At 38.5% G+C, this 24,406-nt stretch overlaps 1 protein-coding gene across 4 annotated transcripts; it reads right to left on the reverse strand.

Moving 5' to 3' along the window:
- Window positions 1-1,660: 1,660 nt before the first annotated feature.
- Window positions 1,661-23,939, reverse strand: fubp3 (far upstream element (FUSE) binding protein 3). 4 transcript variants are annotated; one of them, XM_007569223.2, is made up of 19 exons: window positions 23,794-23,939; window positions 16,716-16,827; window positions 15,378-15,408; window positions 15,031-15,080; window positions 14,878-14,949; window positions 13,611-13,668; window positions 13,296-13,458; window positions 12,217-12,315; window positions 11,959-12,063; window positions 11,770-11,872; window positions 11,521-11,621; window positions 10,374-10,500; window positions 6,119-6,279; window positions 5,742-5,815; window positions 5,070-5,146; window positions 4,698-4,754; window positions 4,450-4,503; window positions 4,214-4,341; window positions 1,661-3,318 (listed from the first exon to the last, which is right to left on the reverse strand). In XM_007569223.2, the coding sequence occupies exons 1-19, from the start codon at window positions 23,893-23,895 to the stop codon at window positions 3,310-3,312; spliced, it is 1,683 nt and encodes a 560-aa protein (XP_007569285.1). In that variant the 5' UTR covers window positions 23,896-23,939; the 3' UTR covers window positions 1,661-3,309. The 4 variants fall into 4 exon arrangements, with proteins under 4 accessions (XP_007569285.1, XP_007569268.1, XP_007569276.1 ...); XM_007569206.2 differs by having other exon boundaries at window positions 15,378-15,411; XM_007569214.2 differs by having other exon boundaries at window positions 4,450-4,500; window positions 15,378-15,411; window positions 23,794-23,938.
- Between the last annotated feature and the right edge of the window lie 467 nt (window positions 23,940-24,406).

The raw sequence follows: 24,406 nt of genomic DNA on the forward strand, positions 1-24,406 counted from the left end.
TTTATGCATCATTTCAGCATCCATATCAATATAAAAATAACTTAGAAAACTATTTTCTCATTTTATTTAATTCAATTTGACAGATTTAAACTTTTCTACTTCTCATATAAATACACAAATTACATTTTTTTTAAGTTGAAAAGAATAAAATGCATTTGGATGGCAGCTAGTGGAGAAAAGCCTTCATTTTTAAACAACTGCACAACAACAACAAGAAAAAAAAACATCTCTGAAAATGTAGTAATAAAAACAATCTTGGTAGTTAACTTTTATTTCCAGCTCAGATTGAGTTAACCTATAAATGCTATTTATTCTTAAATGGCCAATATGGATCCTCTTTGTTTTGGATACATGTTTGTTTTATGCAAAGCTGAGATTACATTTTTAAACATGATATAAACAATTCCTCCAGGATTTGATGAATGATCAGGTATTTTATGATAAAAAAAAAAAAAAAAAAAGGTACATATCTAATTAAAGACTGGCAACGTGTCCATGGTGAACCCATGACTATTTCAGACAAGCACCAGTCCCTCACACTCCTACAAGGACAAGAAGGGATAGATGCAGGATGAATGGAGAAGAGAGGTAAGAGTATTTCCAAAATAAACACTGGTCCTTCGAAATGCAGCATAATTAAGTTTGTATGCTTAAGTAAGCTTTCTGGCATCTGGCCATACAGCACCAGGCGCTACCAAACCTCCATGCATTCATTCATTTCAACTCTTCCCATTTAATCACCTGAGCAAATCCAACCACTACTGTCCCTGAATCCAGAATCCCAAAAATAAACCATGAAGTCCAGAGCGTGTCCAAGAATGTCCCGCAGCGTCAATAAGCGCGCCTCTCACACCCTCCGCTACATGAAACGGCTAAAATATGAAGACTGCCACAAAAGACCAGCAGGAATGACGTGTCCACGGGGACGACACGTCCAAGAGGAAAGTGAGGATCAAAACCGAGAGGTCGGATTTGAAAACAGCTGCACGGCTTCAAAGCAAGGGGGCCGGTGCAGGGCCACTGTGGCAGGAGCCACCCTGCTGAGGGCAAAGATGTGCAGTGACAGAAGAAGAGGAGGAGGAGGAGGAGGGGACGTCAGAGTGGACAGAATCCTGAGGGACGAAGCTCTGCTGGCTGAGGAACAGTTAACTCGAACGAAGGGAGAGACGGATGGAGGAAGCGGACTGGGACATGAAAGTGCAGGAAGGTTGCAGCTGGAAAATTAAGTGGATTTTGACAGTTTAAAAGTGAAGATATGGATGTTGAGAGCAGGGATGTAAAACACTAAAGCCAAAGCCAAGGAATGCAAAAAAAAAAAACAAAAAGAAAAAAAACAAAGTAATCCTTCAATTCTTTTTAAAATTGATACATCTTCACACGAAACACTTCCAGCTTTTGTTTATCTGTGACGATGCAGCTCAGTTGTGAAAACGCATTTAAATTTCAGTGTGCAGCAGTGAAAATGTGTTGCAGCTACCGTCACAACAACAGCATCAACCGACCACAAGAGAGGCTTGCGGAAAATTTATTTGAATTTGAGAACTGGCAGTAGACTATAGAAAATATATATTTTCTGCTTATAAAACATGAAAACATACATTTGGCCTATATAGATATTCTCTAAATTGCATCAGTTATTACACACAATAGAGCTCTCAGATAGTTTCAACACTTTAGTAGCAGAGTACAACAAAAGACATCCAAATGCTTATAATATTCATCTAACAGAAAAATCAGCTTCAACAGTTACACATAAAGGTAGTCCAGATGTTTTTTGTTTTTTTTAATACATGGTTAACTGTACACGCAAGGAGAAAATAAACACCATAATTAGACATTTTTTTTTGAAATTATATATCCCTTTTCATTAAGAAATGACATTAATACCAGAATCATTCTCAGAAGGATGCATCATTTATATTAGATCACACAAGGAAATAAAAAATTAATTAAAATTAGCATTGGACTGAGTCCAACGTCCCACTGAGTCTACAGCCAGGGCTCAGTGGGACGCTGGCGAACTGGAAGGTACCAAATAAGACAAAGTTCTTTTTCTTTATTATCATAATACTTAAAATAAGTAACTTAAAAAAAAAACTACATTAATTATTACACAGGTACGAATTGCAGCAGCTTAGCAGTCTTGAATAGTTCAGGTACAGAGTATACACAAAAATAAATCTACCACGTCTTGTTTTTCTTCAGAACAGGATGCAACATCCAATTTCAAATCACACATTCACAATCTTTGAACATTTTCAGTATGAAAACAGAACAGAAAAAAGAGGGACAACCATTCCTGCAACACGGAATATATCACAGGAACAACAATTTTATAAGTGTAAATATATATATATATATGAAACATATATGTCTTAAATTAACAGTCAAATATATGAGCATATATACATCGTTTTACAAGGTAGTAAAGGCAAAAAAGCTATTTGCAACATCCCCCTAAATCCTATCATTTCAGATCAATGTAATAAATTATCCATGACATCTCCATTTCAAAGTAAGAAAAAAAATCATCTTAAAACTACAAGTTAAAAATCTGTCAAAACATTAGAGAACCCATCTTTGTTTCAAAAGTGAAATAAGATATTGCACCTTTTTTTTTTATACCAGAGAACAATAAAATGACAATGAAAAACAGCATACAATGCACAAGAGGAATTAAATTAGAACCACTGCCACTGGCGGACATCAATTCTCGTTTTGAACCTTGTAACAAAAATACATTTCCTGTAACAAAACATCACAGTTTAATTTCACTGAATTATGTAAAAAGGAAAAACAAAACAAAGCATTTTAAACACACTCTTTAAACATTTGACATGTATGACAAAAGCCGTATTCAAGACTGCTAAGCACAGTAATTATGGTTTTACATAACTAGAAAAAATAGATCATATATATTGCCTTTTGAAATGTTACAACTTGTGGGTTCGTTTTGGCGATTACAATCTGAGTCAAGACAGGAAAATATAAGCAAGAAAAAAAAAAGAACCTGCAAAAAAAACCAAAAACAAAAACAGCTCTCTCATGTCCAAAAAGGGATCCCATCTATCCAAAAATAACAGTGTACATAAGCATTTAGTAACAAATAAATGTTCCTGATTTTTAGAAATATTACTTAATCATACAAGTCATTCTACAGCTAGTGTTTCTCACTAAGAAAAAAAAAAGAAGTCTTCAAGGCGTTGTAAATCTATCACCCCCTCTGTTAAAAAAAAACAAAAATAAAAAAAAAGGGGTTGGGGCTGTTTTCATCCGTTCACCGATTCAAGTCTAATGTGGGCGTCTTCTCTAGTGATCCTGCAAAACATAAACAAAGTGTTAATGTTTCAGTTTAAAGATATTAAGACAATCTGTTACAAACACCTTTTCCTCCACAATAATCTTTTTTTTAAACTTAGCAAAACACTTCCCATTTTCAGCAAGTTGGGATTAGAGAATTCAACTTTTTTTTTATTACATAAAGTAGAGCTCAGGAGGGGAAAATGTTACGCAGAACAAAGGCTCACAAGGTGCTGGCTGGCTGGAGGTGGTCAGTGTTACTGTCCAGATAAAGTGAGTCTTTGTTCTGACATGGGATGAAGTTTCTGGGCGTGATCATCATCAAATTTGGAGACAAAAAAAAAAAAATAGAATCTCACAACCAGAGAAGATTATCTCAAATATGATGAAGTAAACAAAATAGACAGCAAAAAGGACAGAAGAACATTTTGTGGAAATATTTTGGTACCATCTCATACATCCACCAGGAAGTTAAAGCTTGGATCAACATGGGTCTTCCAAATGAACAATAAGTGAAAGTCTGCCTCTATGTTGGTTACAAAGTGGCTAAAGGTCACCAAGGTCTAGTTTAGCAGAGGTCATCACAAAGTCTTGATCTAATTAGCAGCCCTGTCAGGAGGAATGAGACACAATTCAATAAGACTATTGTGGGACTCTTGTGGAAGGATATTTAAAATGTTTCACCCAAGTCAGAGTTTAAAAACTGGATTCCATTGAATCCTAAGGAGGCTTGATTACATCTCTAAATTTCAAGAAATGTATTCACTTTGTAGAAAAATTCTCCTCTCCACTATTTTAGTATTTTACAAATAAATAAAAATGAAAACGTTAGGCTGATTTACTAGCAGAGATGTACCAGTCAGGCTTTTCCAAACCATCTGCATCTGTTAAAAACATCTGAGTCATGCATCACCTGAAGGCCCGGGGCTGGTGTCTGCTGAGCGCCCTGGTTGAAGAAGGCCATTGGCTGTCTGTAGAAGTCAACCCAGGCGTTGTACTCAGGATTAGAAGTCTGCTGAGATCCAGGAGCTGTTGTCTGGCCTGGAAAAATGAGAACATGGAAACAAAACAAACAAAAAAAATTAGAAACATTTTTCCCCCCCAATCATGAATTTTATAACTTAAAGCAAAGATCACCAGAAGTCTTACCCCAGGTTTTGTTATATTCTGGAGCGGTGCTCTGTGGTTGATTTTGCTGACCTGCTGGAAGCAAAACGGCCATTTAATGCATTTCATTTGATTAAATTCTGATTTTTAAAACTCTTTTACAAAGCTTTGACCAAACGAAACTAAAATAGATGCATTTTAAGCAAGGCTGAACCAAACGTGAACTAAGACGTGTTTGTCGTCAGAAAGCAGCTTGTGCTAGTTGGAAAAAATTCCTGAGTGACACTCGCCTAGCTTTTTATAATACTGCTCCCAGTCCATCTGGCCCGTCTGGGATCCATTGTGACCTGAAACCAGACACAGATAACACGTCCAGATTTACTGAGAGCGGGGTTTGGCTTTCTCTGCTCCCATGTAACAACTCTGATTGCTAATGAACTCCAGTGGCAGCACCTGCAAAAATCTGTCCGTACAGGAAGTGCGCGGTCAGCCACAGGGAATGTTCTGCAGGCTGCTAACTATTTGAACCCACTTCAGCAGCAGGGAACTTGAGAAACTACCCACTTTGACTGAAACTGTAGTAATTTATTTAGAGCAGTCCTAGCTCGTGATTTGGGCACATCTACAGTTAAAATGTCCACCATTCCTTTGGAGGTACTTACTGTGGTCCTGCTGGCCCTGAGGCTGCCATATCTGAAATGTTGTGCCCCATCCTCCAGTCATAAACATCTGAGGTCCACTGGAAACAAAAACAAACATTCAGTTTTATTTAGTAAAACTGTTTTTAACCTCAAACTTTTTTTAAAATGTGGCAAGTCGGCCACAAACTGCAACACTTTTATTCAGATTTTATGTAGTAAAGTAGTGCAGAAGAAATGCTCGTTTATAAAACGTCTTTGCAGCAAAAAAAAAAAAAAGGATCAGCAATAAAAAGAAAAAAAAAAAAAAAAAAAAAACGCAGAAGAAACAACACCAAAAAAAAAAAAAAAAAATAAAATATTCTTTTATGTTTGTGCAGCTAAAATTTTTGTAGCCCAGTCGATTGATACAAAATTTGTCTGATTTTATAAAATGATTGGGTGACCTTTGATGATCTCTGGAAACATTTATTAATATTTTTAAAACAAAAATTTTCGCAACACAAACGCTCAACACCAATTCCGTTTGATCTGAGGAAGATAACAGGTTCTTCCTGCACTAATCTGTGTTTGTCCATCACAGAACATCCCACATTTATACACTGTATCTAGTTGCTTCAACATGAATAAAACGTGTTAAAGTTGGTGAATTTTTATGCAAGGAGCTGCATTGAAAGGCGAGGAGTTGGGGCTTACTGTTGAGGAGGAGTAGTCGGGCCTTGGTTGTAAGGACTCATCCCAAAGTTGCTGTTGCTGCCGATCCCCGGGCCCTGACGAAGACCAGGAGAAGCAGAGGCGAGTGAGAGACCACACTTGTGTTTAAAGGGAGCCAACAGGCAAGGTCAGAGGGCAGGGGTGAGCGCTGATGCACTCCATTAAGTCCATTTGATGGATTCTTCATGTTTAACCTCTGGTGACATCCTGCTGGCCACTAGGAGCACAGAAGCCCGGCTCACCCAGGCAATGACATGTGTGCTCATGAATATCAGATCAGACAATAGGAGTTGGAAGAGGGGCTGAGGCGGGGGGAAGAGGGGGGTGGCGCACAGTGAGCGCCGGGACAGACCACCTACCCCAATTCTCTCATCGATCAGCTGACGGGCTTTTTCCAACTGCTGAGCGGTGCCTCGGATGGAGAAGATGCGGACATTGGGGTCAGTGTTGGGCGGCGGGTTTCTCTGCAGCTCCACATGGGCACGAGACTGCTCTTTGATGTTTTTGATGGTTTCTCCACCTGAAATGTTAAGAACGAGCTTTAATAAATGTCCTCTCCCCCTCCCGAGTCAATTTGAGACGTCGCGGGGCGCAAAGCCACTCATGACTGAACATTAAAAGAGCCAATAAAGATCCCAGACTGCTCATCTTTATCGTTATAACATGCACCCATTGACTTGTGATGGATGTGATCAATATGATAATCAGCTTTCTATTCATCCTTAATGAAAATCTGAAGGGGGGAAAAAATAAAGTAGTAAAGCAAACCAGTTTAAATGTATCAAAATGGAAACAAAAAAATGTTGGGCACCATTTGGTGATTTAAGAAACAAAGTCTATAAAGTTTACTGAGCAGAAGCAGTTTGTGCTGACCCGAAAACCGCACAGCATTCTGGGGGATGAAGGCAGAGGAAAGGCTTTAGCCGCTCAACCTCTCACCGCCAGCTCACCAAGGTTGGTGGCATCAACTAACTCGCTCTTTGGTTACCTAGCAACAACCTATTGAGAAACTTGCAAAGCAGTTTCAGGTTTTGCCACTGTTTCTCATAAGTGCTTAAAAAAAAACAACATAATGGAGTGAAAAGAGAAAATGAATACCACAGCTCGTGAGAAAACTATCAATAATTTCAGATATGAACCAATCTGAAATGCTTACATCGTGATAAGTTTTTCAGCCATGTTGATATGGCTCAGACCTAATACGAAGTTATGGTAATAGAAAAATCACGAATAGAGTTGGAATTTCTGTCACTTCGGTTCACCTTTTCCTCATTCAGATCGCATCAGAACCCAGCTAAAAATCAGTGCATTTTCAATTGCCTCGTGGCCAGCAGTGTCTGAAACATACTTGCTTAACATCTCACAGAAATGTCAACCGTCTGGTGCATCTTATTTTCAGGGTGCAAACAATTTGGACTGAACTTGTTCCCTGTGTAAACTCACCTCGTTGAAATCCCAGCCTAACTTCAGAAAACCCCGGCATGCGTCTCACAACTCATCTACCATTCTCTGCTAACATCCATGCAAATCAGGAAACAAAAGACAACATCTCCTGCACTCTCCCCCCCTTCACCACCCCTCGCTCTCGCATCGGATGCCAGCTTCCCAAAATGTGGGAAGAGCAATCACACCAGCGGGGTGAGATGAAACGTAGCTGGCAGGAGAAAAAGACAAAATTGAAGCGTATCCTCCTCTGGGGACGTCGTTTGTCTCTCACCTTTTTTCCACCATTCTTGACTTTGTGTTGTTCTCCTGTGGGAGGCGAGAGGGAGCGAGGGAGGGCGCTTCCCGGGGCCGTCCCAACATCAATTAAACGTTTGTTCACTTGTGGCTGACACACTGACGACCCTGACTGACCCCTGAATGAAAACCCTCATCTCAGTCCTCTCCTATGGTAGCTTTCTCCTCGCAGCCAACAGACTGCACATGGGCCATTAAGCCATTGTCAACCAAATGAAACTTCTGCCTTAATGAAGCCATTATGATCTCTTCTGGTCAGACAGCAGAGAGCAATGAAGACCCCAACCATTCATTTCATGGACTGGGCTGTAGAGCGGACAGATAATACGGGCCTTATTAATGAGACTGGTTTAGTGAGCAGCAGAAAGGGAGGGGATATAAAAGAGCAACTGGTGGCAGCATTCAGGGGCAAAGCTGGGGGAACTGGTTAGCTGCTGGTCTGGAAATAAAAAACTTCCTGCACTGCAGGACAAAACCATCACATGTGACATTTCTCCTCAAGTCAGTTTCATCTCTGGCTCTAAATATTTAAACATACTTAAAAGTAGCTATTTGGATACTTTTCCGTGTCCTGATTTTAGCCAGCATGTGTTAAACGTGTGAAATATAACCTATTTGTGAATTTACTTTTCAAATAAATCTTATTCAATATTAGCAGCAGCAATTGTAAAACATGGGGTCAGAAGAATGCTAATTTGACTGAAACAAACTATTAACAGAGATGCATTGGTAATGCACTGCATCCTAAATGCACAAAGGAGCACAATCACAAATCCTTCCTCCCAGCAGATGTTAGACTCTCAAACCATCACAGCTCCCAACAAACTCCATAAGTGTTAATATCTCTGCTGGCGCTTACACCGTTTTTACTAATCTTTAACAACATTTCTGCTGTTATTGCACAACTCTGTTTACACTGTGTTGCAAATAGTGTCTTGTGTTTTTTTAAATTCAATATACATGCAAATTATGTAAATAAAAAGTAATTCTACTCAGATGCACATCCCTTCAATTATGACAAGGATTTTATCTTACCATTATGTGTGTCGGTGGGACAATAAAGGCCATTTATATAATACTTTTACTAGATTAATAACTAGTCCCCTCCCGCTTACTAATCTGGGTTACGTCTATGATTTTATGAATGTTGAAAGAAAAATAAATATTAATTAGTATTTCTCAAAGAAAATCAACTATCCAGTTCTGATGAATGAGGACAAACTATTGCTGCTATGCCTGGTGATCAAATGAAATGGGCGGCAAGACAGAAGGAAGAAATCAGAGGAAACATTAAGGGAAAGAAAGAAATGGACAAAAGGTAGAAAAAGAAAGAATTGAAATGGAATAAGGTAGAGAGGAAAGAAGAATATATAAAATGAGAAGAGACAAGGACAGGAAGGAAGAGAACAACGAAAATGGGAACAAATGCTCACAAACCCCTAAGAAAGAAAAAAAGAAGGACATACGGGAGAGAGCAAGGAGGGAAAGAGGAAAACGAGAAGAAAATAAATGAGTCAAGAAAAAAAGGAGGGACAAAAGAATAAACAGGAAATAGAAGTCTGGAAATACAAATATGTTCCAGTGCTCTGTGAAATACCAAAATCTAATCCAATACTTTTCCCAGACTGATTAGGAACTCTGTTGTTAGCAATGAATAAAGAATTAATAAAGCATTAATAAACAAAGGGCAGCTGGGCTTTCTGATTGAAACAGAATTAGGGTTTCACAATAAAAGCCTCTGAGACTTATGAATGTATCAATACCGAACTTCAATGCGCCAAAGAATCATCCAGCAACGAGGCATTGAAATTCTGCAAAATTAAAAATTTTCTCAGTCTCACTTTTGACCAAGACTGAAGATGTTTTATGAGGAGGGAAAAAAAAAAAACACATCTGTATGCAAGTGGAAAGGTGCTTACTACTCACTGAATTCATGGTTATAATAAAGTCTGAGCAGATTGGTGGGTGGCAGGATTTATCAAGCTCTCTGTGACTGTGTGTGTGTGCGTGAGAGTGTATGAGGTCAAAAGCGAGGGGCAACAGGCTGCATATGGCATCGTAAAGATATTAATCACCACACCCTTTAAGGGGTGGCTGACAGCACCCAGACCCACCGCCATCTCCACCATATTGCCTCACTTCATATGCTAATGCGGAGAGCGGGGGACGCACCGCCCAGGTTTATTTGTTTCCCTCGCCCCACTACAAGCACAAAAGCCACTTGACATTTCTATTGCCATGTTTTTATCTTAGGTAAAGAGGCCCCCGTCCGCACCGCCCACCGCTGCACGCACACACACACCGAGGCAACACGCATGCCACCGTGCAACACACATGCACACACAGCCCCTTCCAATGCAGTGGTCAATGACTTTTAAATAGCTGCCAATAGAGTGGGCATGAATAGCCAATAAGCTAATTCCTCCTATTCAATCCCTCGCTGCACTCTATTGGACTGAAAGGCCCTCATTAGATGCCAGGCAGCCTTCCACATGATTGAGGGCTGTTATTATGCACCTTTAACAATTAATGTCACATTACACGCATTATCCCCGTCATTAAGCCCTTAGTGAAGCCAATGAATACCACTTGTGCTATATACATGAGTGCAAAGGGAGGGGGGGAGCAGAAGGGTGGTCACCCCCACCCCCAGGTCTTCTCATCAGTTTTACGAAGTCACCCAACAGCAAACGGCGTCCACTTATTGAAAAACAAGCAGCAATCTGCTCACTTTGCGTTAGAAGCTTCTTATTCTTTTTTTCCCCCCCAAGAAATCAGGAAATGCCACTTATTCAGAACATCAATCTGCGTTAAATCTTTTTGGGCTTTATGCACGTAAAGCTGTTTACCAACAAGCACCAACATGTTCTTTACCTTTGCCAATCACCAGCCCACACTTATCAGCGGGTACAGCGTATGTGACCTCCTGCAGGCCTCCAGCTCCTCCCATGTTACAGTCGCTGCGCCCTCGGCGGCCCATTATGCCAAATCCGTCCCGCTCCTATTGGGAGGCAAAACAGAAAAACACAATGAGGGCAGAAACTACGACAAATAATCACAGAAGCCTTCGATTGGGCATTTTCATCCGTTTCCAGTCACCGATGAATATTTTGGATTGCTATTCACAGGCTGTTACTTTAAAAGTGTCTTGAAGATGTTAGAATTATTTTTGTTATCATTCTTACATTTGTAATTTTATGTTACCAGTTGTTTTTCTATTTAGAGGTTTAGTGTTCAAATTTGTTGAAACTGTGGAGACACAATCATTCTTACATTAACCTCAAGCATGTTTTTACAGATGGTGACTTCGATCTTCCCGGGATAGGTTTTAACACACTTCATTTTGTCACTTTATATCCAGAAACGTCAATACATTTTTTGGATTTCCTTCTGACAAAAACACTAAGTTGCACATAATTGTGAAGTGAAAGGAAAATGATGCACATTGTTCAGATGTTTTTGCAAATAAAAGTCTGGAAATACATAGTAAATGCACTTATGGGTACATCTCTTCCAGCTTTGTAGTTTTTGAAACTTGATTTTTTTTTTTCTCAAAAAACTTTAATCTCAGTCTTTTTTTTTTTTTTTTACACAAATTGAATTGGAAGAATCTGAATGTCATTTTTCATATCATGCCAAAGATTGACTATTTGACTTAGGTCTGGGCTTTGAGTAGGCCCTTTTAACACAGACTTGTAGCTCTTACAAATTTTCAAAGAAAGAGGGCTGAATTTGGCGCATGAATCAAAAATGGCACATGCGTAAGACTTCAAATGTAACTTTTTTAAAACATTCCACTTAACATGCGAGTGTACTTTGTGTCGGACTGTAATACAAAATCGTACAAAATACCCTAAAGTTTGTGGGTGTAATGTAAAAACGTTTCCAAGGGAAAAGATCAGAAATGAGCCCTGAAACTTACTTTCTTCAGGTTTAGTAGCAGTAAAAGATGGAATCTTTTTTTCAAACTCTTAATAGTTTTATGTTCAACTACTTTGAGATAAAGAGGGGGAAAGCAAACCTGAGCGGTCTGGACCAACTCGTTGATGAGGTGAGCAGCATGATGGCAGTGGTCGGGCTGGCCCATCACCTGAGCAACGCGGTCGGGACTGACGCCGTCATCTAAACATAAAACAAAAACACAGATTTAAGACCAAGCCTAACAAAGCTGCAGAGGTTATAACTATTTACAGTGATTTTGTTGTAGCAAAAAAAAAAAAAAAAAAAAGTAAAAAGAATGAAGATTTCTTTGAACACTCTTTGGGCTGACCTTGTTTAAACTGAATCCTGACACCAGCATCATTTTGAATCTTCTTGATCATTTCTCCATTTCTGCCAATGATGATGCCAACAGCAAATCTGGGCACAACCACCTAAAAAACAAGAACAATTCAGCAGAGGAAAAAAAGAACAAAAAACAATAAGAAAACTGGAAAACTTCTGATAGATAAAGTCTTACATCCAGACTGCTTCCACCCATTTTTGACCCAAAGTCCAGCCTGCCAGCCCTGAAGTCTCCTTGGTCTTTGTCTCGAATGAGCTTCACCACAAGTTCGCGTGCTTGCTATAAAAATAGATGAACATGAAAACAAGATATATTTTAATACAAATGATAGGATTCAACTGAATATAGCCTAAAATGCACGCGGTGGGCATAACGTGTAAACTAAACAAACAGGAAAGACTTTAGCCCACAGTGATCGCCTCTGTGTCTGACCTGCACTTTATGGGGATCCCCAGTGATTCTGAGGGGCTTGTCCGCTCCAGTGGGCATGGGGTCATCTTGAATCATTATCATCTGGACTCCTGTTCTCTCCTGCAGAGGTAAAAAAAAACAACAACAACAAAAAAAACCTACCACAGTTACATGGGGCACAAAACACCAGTCATAGCAAAGAAATTGTAAGGTGCAACATGTTTTGTCCCCTCAGTTATCTGAACATGGTGGGATGTTTTTAAAACGGACACACAAATGTAGACCAAGTCATATACAAAATAAACCATTGAACAATTGACAAAATCAAACAATACACATATCTAGGATTGAAGGATGATTAATGTGTAAACTGCAAGACATATGATCAGGAAAACACTGAACTAGAACTTTCCCAGAATGTTACAGACTGCATGGAAACACAAATGATCAAAACAGTAATGTAGCTTAAATAATTTCAAGACAAGACAAGTGGGGAGTATTTTTTCTTTTAACAGAATGGTGTTTGAAGCTTTTTACTCCTTAAGAAATCAGACAAAATCAGGATCATAGAAGATGATTAACTGGGTCAAACAGATCAAGGTCTTTGGACTGGACTGCATCTCACTTTTCTTATCAAATGATTACATTTTAGTAGTTTGAAAGCTGATTTCAATGAAAACCATTCAAGGTCGATGTTGATCATTTGGTTTTATCAAGCACATTAAATCGGCCAGATATGAAATGACTCAGTTTTCTCGTGATGAGCTCAGACTAGAATGTCTTTCCAGATCATACATTAAATATATTACAACTGAAAACTCTGTGCTGTAAATGCATCAAAACACCACCTTCCTTGATGTACTTCAAGTAAAAATCTCATAGAACAAATAAACTGATACACAAGAATCATTTTTGTCTATTTCAATGACTTTCAGCACAATTTCTAATTTTATCAATGTTTTACTGTTGCATTTCAACAAAATTCTCAGAAATTAGTTTGTATCTGCTGCAGCCTTTGGAAAGAAAATTGAGAATTGGCCAAATTTTATCACGTTGACGTGCTGCAAGAGGTGTATTTCCATGGCAGATTATCAGCAGACCTGCAGTTGTTTGATGGTCTCTCCTCCCTTGCCGATGACCAGGCCGACTTTGTTGGCAGGGATGAGGATCTGCTGAATGGAGCTGTTGCCGTCCATGTCGTTGTGGAAGCCTGGACCGTACCGACACTGCTCCACAATCTCACTCAGCAGCCGCTTCGCCTGCCTGCAGGGCGGAAAAACAAGACTGCTTAGAACGCTCAGGAGAAAAACCGGCTGAGCCACAATGTTCAGCATCAACAGGTTCGTCTACTTTTCCCAACAATGAAATATAGATTTGTTTTTTTTTTTCCTTCTTAAATCTGTGCCCAGACTCACTCAATGTTCTCTGGGCTCCCGGTCAGAGTGCAGGGTCTGTCCAACATGCCACCACTGTCTACAATAAGAGAGAGAAAAAAAAAAGAAATCACAAATCATTCTTGCACACAATAATGTGTGATCAACAGTACAGTCACAGTAAAAACCAGGAAGTTGCTTTCCAAAGGGACTGGCATTACGAAATGTAACTTTATGTGCCGTGTGAGCGCTCGGGGACAGATCGGTTTTCATGTTGCTATTCATCTGCTTCAACGGCGCTCACATTTTCCAACTGTGTAAAGCATGATGTGGCCGAGTACCTGGAGCAGTGCTCAGCCCAAAGGTCATGAAATTGGGATGGAAGAATGAGCAAAGATGAGATTTGAACATAATTTTCAACAAATACCAGTAAAACGTTTTGTTTTGAATATTTAGCTTGAATGTTTCACAATTTAATATGCGTTTAAGAAAAACACAAACCAAAAAAAAAAACTTTAATCTTTATGGAAAACTTCAGTTCAAACAAGTGCAGTTTTCAAGCATCTGAGGTGAACGGAGATCTCAAACATGGCAGATAAAAGCTGCTGCTGCTTCTTTTTGTATGTTCAGCAGAGCTGCACAATGCATCATATGACGACAATATCAAATGCAATACTACCACATGAACAGACTGCTTGGTAGGACAATGTATTTCAATTAGCAAGTCCAAAATTAGAATGCTAATGCTGTTTTGGCCAGCTGCTCTTTATGACGACACTTTATGTATTCTTTAGATGGTCAAAATGCCAAAGCTTACAAACGTGGTAAAGGAACTTATTCAAGAAAACCAAGTGATTTGATTGAGGATTACTCACAATATTCAGAAACAGTATTGAAATTACCCTAATGCTGATATTGTATAGAGCTCTAGTTTTCACATTTAAAACTTTCCAGTTAAGACCGACTTATTAAATCTCTGTTCGGTAAACAATCTGATACACAACAGGTTGTATCAGATCCAAGTTCACTTTATTTTGCACAGGAGCCACATTTATTTAACTAAAACTAACTTTACTCATTCTGTCTCTACATGGATAAAGTAAAAGAGTTAACTTATTAGTGAAGGGTAGAAATACGACATTACTTCCCAATCGTCCTTTTTCAACCTCTTTTTACCAGATGTCTGTTTATGGCAGGGTGAGGTGCTTTTAAATCACGTAAAACATTTTGTGTTGCATGAAACTGGAACGAAAAATCCTGAACAAACAAACTGTGTTGTCTTTCCACTTCAGACTCTTATAAGGCATACCTGAGGCAATCTGGATCTTGCAACCTGATTCCTGCTGTATTCTTGAAATCTGCTCTCCTCCTTTTCCAATAACTATGATAAGAAAGGAAACTGTGAGCCTTTCTGAATTCATACAAAGAACTCATTTGTGACAAGAACTTGAGGGTCACTTACTGAATCCAACCATCTTGTCAGGCACTTTAAAATCTTCTGTTGTAAAAGCCCTGAAAGCCAAACAAAAAGCACGATTAGAGCACAAGTAACGTATTTTACATGTTGATCCAGCTGACTGGTTGCATTTCACAACCGCCATGATCCCTGCTTTAAACATCTCACTGCTGAGTTTTTGTCTACATCATGGTTAAAACTTACTCTTAAGCTTCAGAATAAGTTTACCATTAAACATAAAAACCCTTGAATAAACCTTAAGATTTCCACATTGTATTTTGTCACGGCATGGCCGATGAATAAAGCTAATGTGCATCGCCATTACTAAAAGCAACCAAGAGTTTTTTGCTCACCTTTGATGTACCAACGCCCCAAGATGGTTTCCTACTGAGGGAAGAGGGAAAAAAGTAAATTTAAATGTGTGAAATATGCCTATCAAATGTATCGATATGGAAAAGCGATAAAGCAAGCAATATCAGAAAAATTGATTCAATGCTGGGGGGGAAAAAAGGGAGCAGATGTTTGTGAAGCTGCCAATCCTACAAGTCTGCATCTGACCCACAGCGGGGAGCTTTCAGCGGCAGGGAAATAAGACCTGGAGGTGCATGAATGAGCGTTTCAATCAGAGGCGCTCTGAAAGAGAGGCAGCAGCCGGGTCAGTGACTGCTGGTCCCGAATTGAATTTTTGACAGGTAGAATCAAGCAAGGGTCCTGCAGGGTCACCGGAGGATGTTCAGCCACGGATGTGAAAACCTGAACTGATATCTTTACGGGTTCAATCAATTTTATGGCTGTTTGCACTGATTTCACTTCTTCTGGAAAAAGTGCCCGGGGTTAAAGCTCGAGAACAGAACAGCTATGAATACAAAAAAGGGAGGTGTGCAAACTTTATACAAAAATAGAAATTTTCACAAAATAAAAAAGAAAAACTTTTGCGAGAAGTTGAATATATGTTTGAAAATTAGACACTGAAAGCCAGCTGCAGAACTAGAAAGTTACCACGTCTGTCATTTGCCTTCTACAAAAGGACAACCTTGACTAAAGAAAAGTGAGGACAAATTCCCACAAACAGCAGTGCATCCAACAAACAAACTTGAATTGCATACAATTTTCCTATTCGTGCATTCAAGGCCGAACCATCGTACAAACAACTGTGACAAGATAAGAGGAGGCCGCGGTAAATAACTAGTGTTTCCACTTTGTGAAAATGAAATGGATCAAATGTTTGCAGTGACTGACGAAAACCACGGCAGGATGATTGTCTCCACTACGGCGTTTTGAGTATTAAGTATCTGACAAACAACATGGCTCTCACTTCAGATTATAGGCTAACTCCAACAAGCTTTGCCAGTTTCACTGCAAAGGAAAAGGTACTGGCAAATAACTCACAAAAGGTCTACGGGTTACATATTTGGTGCAGATCATACGACAAAAACTCTGAAATAACAAGTGGCAATATGCAGCTTGAGTTTGAAGGAAGGAGACTCACAGTTACCAGTGAAGTAAGAGATGCAAGGAGCCATTTAAAAATGTTACTTTTCTACAACATGTATAGAAATATTTGAAAAAATTATGCTGCTCTTAGTTTCAGTTTAAGAGTTGTCGCAATTTCACAATTGTATACATCGTGTAAAAATAAAAACTTTAGGACCTAAAAAGAACTGACATGCAGAGTTAATATGAAGGCTCACCTCCATTGTCTAGGGAACGTTTTTGGCCCCCAAAGCCATAGAGGGAGGGGTCTATGACTGGACACGAACTGTTCATGTTGGGCATCTGGTCTCCTCCCATCTTGGCTGCCATCTGGAGACAAAACAGTGGGACAGATGGAACAAGTGGTTCAATTACGATATTCTTCAAATGCAAGTTTTCACAGAAATAATCCTGAACATCACTTTGGTAATTAGCTTATTTGTTCACCTTCTTTTTTCTTGCTTTTTTTCCCCAAAGCAACGGTTGTTAATATTTTATCAATTTCACTACTAAATCACAAAAAAATAATCACAAAACATGGATATTGCATTCTTTAAAGCATCTCGATGAATGGTTTATTCCAGACAAATCCACACAAAGTTGATTGCCTCTTTGTTGTGAAAGCAGAAAAAGACCCTCTTTAGGCTGGAGAGCAAGGATGAATATATAAAAAAAATGTTGTACTCCAGAATAGTTATGCTGCCTCATATTAGTGATGCACCGATATGAGAATTTGGACTGATATCGATATCAATATTTTGCGTAATATACATACACATTTAAATAATGGGCCAGGAAATACACAACAATGACCACATGCATATTGGGGGGGAAAAAATAAAATTGATTAGTATTTATTACAATACAAACCACAAACATGCTCAATGAAGTGTTTCGCAACTTTGAAAAACTAAACCTAGTTTGCAAATATGACTATAATAAAAGTAAATTGTAGAATATATTAAAACTATAAACAACCACCTTCCTTAACAATGACTATTCAATCTTGTCAGCTGCAACTCTTCAAAAGGAAATTACGTGCAAAGTTACACAGAGACTTACACCACTGCTTCGTATTCACAGAGTCCCAAATGTGGACTTCAGGTATTCTTAAACTAAGAGATAATCAAGCTGGATTCAAAAACTTCACCAGAGAATCAGTGCATGACAATGAGAGTTTACTCTATCTTTAGATAAAGAGGGGAAGAAAAGGCAGATCATCAAACCACTTCTATATTTTTGGCACTCTCTCTTGATCCACCTCAGACCTTTCTGGTATATTAATTACATAGTACCACCAAATGACTCAAATATCTTTTTCACTTTTGTAAAATGAGAAAAAAAAGATGTAGAACATCCATCCCAAAATCATATTTTAACACTCAGATGATTTTATCTGTAATATCAAATCAGGGTTGTATTATCTCTAGTTATGCCAATCAATATCAGATAAAAAAAATGGGTGCACTTTGCAAATCTGCACTTTTTGGGTGAAGTTTGCAGCAACACTTCAGGTGACCTAGTTTTTCCTGTTAGGTTGCCATGAAAACACCATGAGACCTGATTACGCAGCAAAGATTGTGGCATCCTAAGATTGACATTCTTTAAACCAGCATCTTACTAAAATTACCATTCTTTAATATATGCATGTTAATAACACAGTCATAATTAAACAATATGAAAAATGGTTTTGTATAGCATCATTATAATGATTTTGAGCAGCAAAATGGTGATGATGATCTACATCACAGCACATTTTAAGATGACACCACACTGGGAACGACATGCAACAGATCTGATCACAATGCAAATAAAACAAGTTGTTTTAGAAGGTTGTTACTGGGTTTTGGCTGTGGGGTCATTTCTTCAGAAGCAGCACCAGGATTGCTTTGTGTAATACCAGCAGATGTGGTTTTAACTTTTCTTGCCGTTTTGTTAATCTTAGTCAAGAAAGTTGCACAATTTTGACAGCTTGCAGAATGACATTTAATTCTTTAAGTCAAAAGAGAACAAATGTATTCCTCTTCACAGACTGAAATAAATCTACAAAAGTAATAACAAAAACTTGGGTATTTTAGTTTCAAAAGGTATTCTTAATGACAAACTCATTGGAAAACATAATTTACTGAAGATTGTTTTTACACCATCAAAGCCAATGCTTCTAACACAGAGCCTATTTAGATGGCAAGCTTTGTATATGTTCCAATTTGCAGTATTTTTTATTTTTTGCAAGAATGCTAATTTGTCAACCATAATTTTCTGATCTGAAAGATCATAAAATTCTTTCACATTTAAAACATCCAGAAAAAAAAAAGCGTCAGCTCTTTATATTTACTCTGCTCCATGCAAATAAAAACAACAAAAAACAAACAAAGCATGCAGGTTTTTTGCATTGCAGACAAAAAAAAAAGTCTTTTAGAAAATGAACCACTTGCAAATATGAAGTAGATTCTCACGTCGTGCGATGATGGACATTCAAATCTTCTGCGTGAGAGCGTTTTTCTATTCTGCCTTAATCTGTCACCTCTCCTTTCACACCAAAGTATAGCATTTCAGAAAATTACACTAAATTGACATGTGTGCTTGCCTGGAATGTTTTTTTCACAATATGAAAATATGCTCATGGAAATTAGAGTCTCCCATCACCTTCAGGAACGATTATCTACTTCAGAAAGCCACTGGTGGAAGAGAAGCTGCAATAGAAATAAGGAGGCATAAAAGGAAGCAGGTGTGAGGTTGCTGTTACCACGGCGTCTCTAACGCCGCGGACCCATCAAGAAAATGTTAAAGCACTCTGGATTAGGTCAACACTTGTGCAATTCTTTTTCAATTAGAGTATTTGTTTGCTGTTGCCATCAGACATTTTTCCAAACACCTTGGTATGACAGCATCTGTTTTCATAAATTTCGATGTCAAAGTGACAACTGTTGCGGCGGCATCTGTACGCGCATCGCCTGGCCTAAGAAACGTAGCTGGAGGAGCACAGGCTGAATGTTCATCCACTCATGTCCTGGTTTCATTTCAACACATACTTTCCTATCCATCCTTTGCAAGCTGCCATGTTTCAATTCAAAAGCTTAATTTCTTTTCCACCTCTCTAGAGATGCATGTCATCTCTGTTGTATAAAAGTAAAGGCATTTTTATGAACATAAATTCAAAATGCAGTGCTTTAAGAATTTAATACCTTATAACAAAGAGGAAGGATAAACTATAGCATTGTTGAGTTAAATTGTAGATTATACTTTAGTTGTTTCGACTTGCAGAAATCACAACTGGACTTTTTGTCTTAAAACAGATTAATTTTGAAGCAAAATGCCTGGCTGTCTACAGAGACCACCAAGTAAATAGGTAAACATCACTGTGGACCATAAGAGCCTCCCAAGGCAGTGTGTTGAACATAATAAGCCTTGCTGTTGGAATTTGAAGGTTTAAAAGCAAAACAAAAAAAAAAAGTTGTAGAAAATAATTTTTCTCTCAACCTCAAGGGAAAAGAGTGTGACATAAAACTGATCGCTTGGGTCAGTGTTATTGGGTATGACGAGCATCCAGATGACGACAAGTAATGACAGCGAGACACTGATTAATTCACCAGACAGACAAAATCTGGTCTTGGGCCACTGTACTATACAGGAAGTGCAAAGGCAAATCCCTCCAGCCCCTTTAAATGTCACTCACTTTCGGCAGCTGCTCCTCAAGCGGAAGGATAGCTGCTGTGAGCGCATCTGTGGTAACACACAACACCACACAAACAAGTATAAATAATCATAATAACATGGTCTCCACTTCCTACTTTAGTCTTGTGCTTCATTATTGTCATATGACACAGAGAAACCCAACACAGCTCGTTTCTCCATAGAGACAGTTCCCAAACTTAAAAAAGAGCAGCAAAGACGTGCGATCACAACTAGCACTGGTTGAATCAATAAAGAACAAACTCGGATTTTAATAGTTTCATCGTAAAAAAATAAAAATAATCATCTCATGATGCCAACCAGGTGTCATAAGAACATGGAATAGAAATTCAAGAAAAATAAATTCCTAATTTTTTTAAACCAAAAAATATATATTTTAAGCTGTTTTTGACATGCTATATTATAGAACTGCATGTATCACCACCTATGCGGCCAATAACACAGGTAAACGTTATTGTGGAGCCAGAATGAAGCTGACAATTAGAAAAGAACAAAGTAGTAACCCGTAGCAACCAATCATGCTGGACTTGAACAATAAAGAAAAAAATCTGCAAAGACATTTTACAGAACACATCAGCATGGATCAAAGACTTGTTTATACTGTAAAAAATGTGTTTTAACAGTGCCAGATCAATGTTTTCAAAAACAATTCATTTTAATATAGACTTTAGCCAACATTAACATTTCAGGCTAACAGAAACATAAACAAAAAATTAGCTTTTTTAATAAAGTAACTGCACAACTGAATCATACAGTAAATCATTCCATAAAGGACATTAACATTCATATTAAGAGTTATCTTGTCTACGGTTTTGCCAAACGGGGAAGTGACATTTAATTATATGTTTTTTCTAAATATGGGTTGAACTGTTCCCTATCTATCAGTTTTGACCTAATAAAGCAAGTTAAAATACTGTCATATTGCAATTAACTCCAGCTTTTTAAAACAAGAATATAAAGGATTATACAAGCCCTGACAGCTAATTCATGCAAAGTTTCTGCCAAACACACACATGAAGAGCCCATTGCTGCTGGTGCAGGTTAGGAACACGAGATCCTTTTTCTGTACGGATACTTTAATCTGTTAACACGTACACAGAAATGAAAGTTATCCTGTTCCCCACACGCCATGCACAAGCCACACAACTGGTGGGACCTTAAGTGTGGCCACTAAATATAAAGAGCTGTAGGAGAAAGTAGAAGGCAGAGGACAGGGTGAAATACCGTTCTGACAGCTTTAGAGCTGGTTTTACAAAAGCATCAAAACAAGAGCAGGTGGGGGAAAATTTTACTTTCAATAAGGTAAAGCTGAAAAGTTTAACCTTTCATAAGATTATGTTTGCAGATTGATAATCTTTTAGCAGTTCTGTTAGGGATTTCTGCACAATCTCCACATGAGGTTATAAATGCCACGAGGGGAGGGCTGAAATGCAGCATGGCTAAAGTCCAGTTTACACACTAATAACAGCTGTCATTGGCATATCATTTCTAAGCTCTAGCAAACAGTTGTATTTAACAGATTTACTGTGTGACCGTCTTTGACTTGCATTAGGTTTGTTACTACTAGTGAGCTTGCGGCTGTTGTTTGTACTTCAAATCATGGATTTGTGATTGTGCAACTGGAGTTGGTTATTTTTTGTGTGTGTGCCACAGCTGGTTAATAAGAGCTTCAAGAACCCCTACTCTTAACTTAATGGAAAAATTCCCAGAATACAATTTGCGATCTATTTTTTTCTACCCCAATTATGAGTCTCAAATTCAAGAATACTTTACTGATCCCAAAAGGAAATTAAACAGCAAAACCTAAAGAGGATTAGAAACCTTTAAATCAGTGAAATAGACCAAGAATACCAAAAATCAGCTTAATATGTGAACACACATTTAGGTTAACTGCAGTCTGGTTAACCTAAGAATAAAAAAGGGAACACTTGCCATCTTAATTTTGGACTTGATTCCATTCTCTGATGCTTTTTCTCTTAGATAATGAAAACATAATTTTATAGTCATGAACATTATCTTCAGGCAAAACAAAAGATGATTAAAACTTAATTAACTGGCACTTATTCTTCCCATTGCACGTTTCAAAACAGTAATTCCAATAAACGTGATGCAATTAAGCAAGTTTGGAAAAATTTGGATCATGGCTTTCAATGTAATTTGAGGAACACAATTACCTAAAATGATACGTTTTTTTTGTTGTTTTTTTATTTAATGTTATAGCTAATTTCTAGCTTCCATGCATGGTCTGGATATACCAGTGTCAAAGATTTATAGCTTATGGTTTCAAAACTGCTGAGATTTTTTTCTGACATACCAAAGAGAGTGACAGTTTTCTCTCACTGGTTAGATCTCGACATGACACACCTTGCTGCACACTGTTAGTTAAGCTGGCTATAAAAAGGTGAATAAACTTTTCCCTCGCTTACAAAGATCTCCAATATGTCTGTGGAATAATTTCATGGTGAAAACCACAGACTGACATTGTGTGGAAAGGAAAGGCGCTCCACCCAACATTCCTTTTAAAAGGAAAGGTGTTTTAATGCCAGTTGGCAAGCCATGTGCAGCACGCCTTTTAAGCTGATTTTAACAGGTAAAATCAACTTGTTGTACACTCCCAATGCCATTACAAAAATAGAAGTATCTGACAGGTCATTGATGCTCCTGTAATTTCAACCAATGTATGTATCTTTTTGTACATACAACTATTGCAAAAATGAAATTGCTAACATACTTGATAATAGTCACATGGTGACAACTTAAACACAAGAGGAGTTGTAAAATTTCAATTCCACATGTGTGAAATTTTGCAGATAGTAATGGAAAAGTCCATGTGTGCTGAGCAGGAGGAGTTCAGGGGGGGTTTATTTCAACAGATGACGTTACACATTATATGGCCTAACTCCAACTGCTGCCAGGACTATCACACAAGCTAGCTGGCTAACAGCTGCTTCACAGACCAACTCGATATTACTACACAAATAACACACCTCCAACTGATAATATTGATGTTTGCAGTGTTATGACGATCACGTCTGAAAAGTTTACACGTGAGAACAGCGAGTGGTGCCTCTTTAGGGTCCAACATAGCCTCTTTAACTGGGGCAACAACTAGTTACACTGATGCTAACTCAGGAACCTGAAGCAAACAGCTGTTCAGGCTTCGTGTCTAAACTGAATGTTGTGTTTTGTCACGTCATGGGTCCAGTTCCAAGACATTCAAGTTGAACGTATAAGTTAGCAACGAGGCTAACAGCAACTTCTGTGAGTTGACAACAGGTTGTAGACTTAACTTATTAAAGTAGCGCAAACTTTGATATCAAAACAGGCCTTCGCTTCATTCCCCGTCCAGGTATTGTGTCGTCGCTTTGACGGCTCCAACACCGAGTTAACTGCTCGGCCGACCTGTGTAAACTTTAATCTGTCCTCTCAGCTATGCTGTCTCGGCTACTTAGTGTTAGCCTGCTAGCTCGCAGGGTGCATGAGGAGTGTTTATAGTGCTCAGTCCGGATTGCCCCGACCAAAACCCAAACCAGCACCGTTCGTAAAACACGCCGTTTGTGGTCGGTAAAGCATCACCCTTTTGTCAGCCAGAAAGCGTTTTACCTGTCGGACCCGGCGTATCGTGTCTGCGAAGTCATCTTTCGTGCCTGGCTGAGCCACCGAGGCCTGTCCCTGGATCAGCTCCGCCATCATCATCATCATCATCCGCCTCGGCAGCTGAGAGCCACACTTAGAGAGAGAGAGAGAGAGAGAGAGAAAAAGAACTGCACACGTGCCAGAATTAAAACTCCGCGAGCGTGTAGATCTCGCGAGCTGATCGGAAAACATTTGAGCTTTTGGACATAATGAACGCAGACGCATGTTTTGGTTGTTGTTTGCGAAGTAAACAAATGTTTTATTAGGTTTTATTGTACGTCATAATTGAAAACTCGTTTCATTAAAAGCGCGTTTTAAGTAAAATTTCAGCTAATAGGTATGATGTCATTTTTTATACTTTAACCGTCATAAGGTACAAAAACAAACGTCAAAAATTACATAGTCTACATTCCACACACATTCAATACTCACAAAATTCTCTGAGGCTGTGACTGCACTTATTAAGCAATTAAATGGTCCACTGCTTTTCTGTAATAGCGAACACTACATCTGACCCATATAACAAAACATAGATAGATAGATAGATAGATAGATAGATAGATAATATTTTTGTCTTTCT

This window comes from Poecilia formosa, unplaced genomic scaffold (genome assembly GCF_000485575.1).
Source record: "Poecilia formosa unplaced genomic scaffold, Poecilia_formosa-5.1.2 Scaffold6, whole genome shotgun sequence".
In the NCBI taxonomy this organism is placed as follows: domain Eukaryota; kingdom Metazoa; phylum Chordata; class Actinopteri; order Cyprinodontiformes; family Poeciliidae; genus Poecilia; species Poecilia formosa.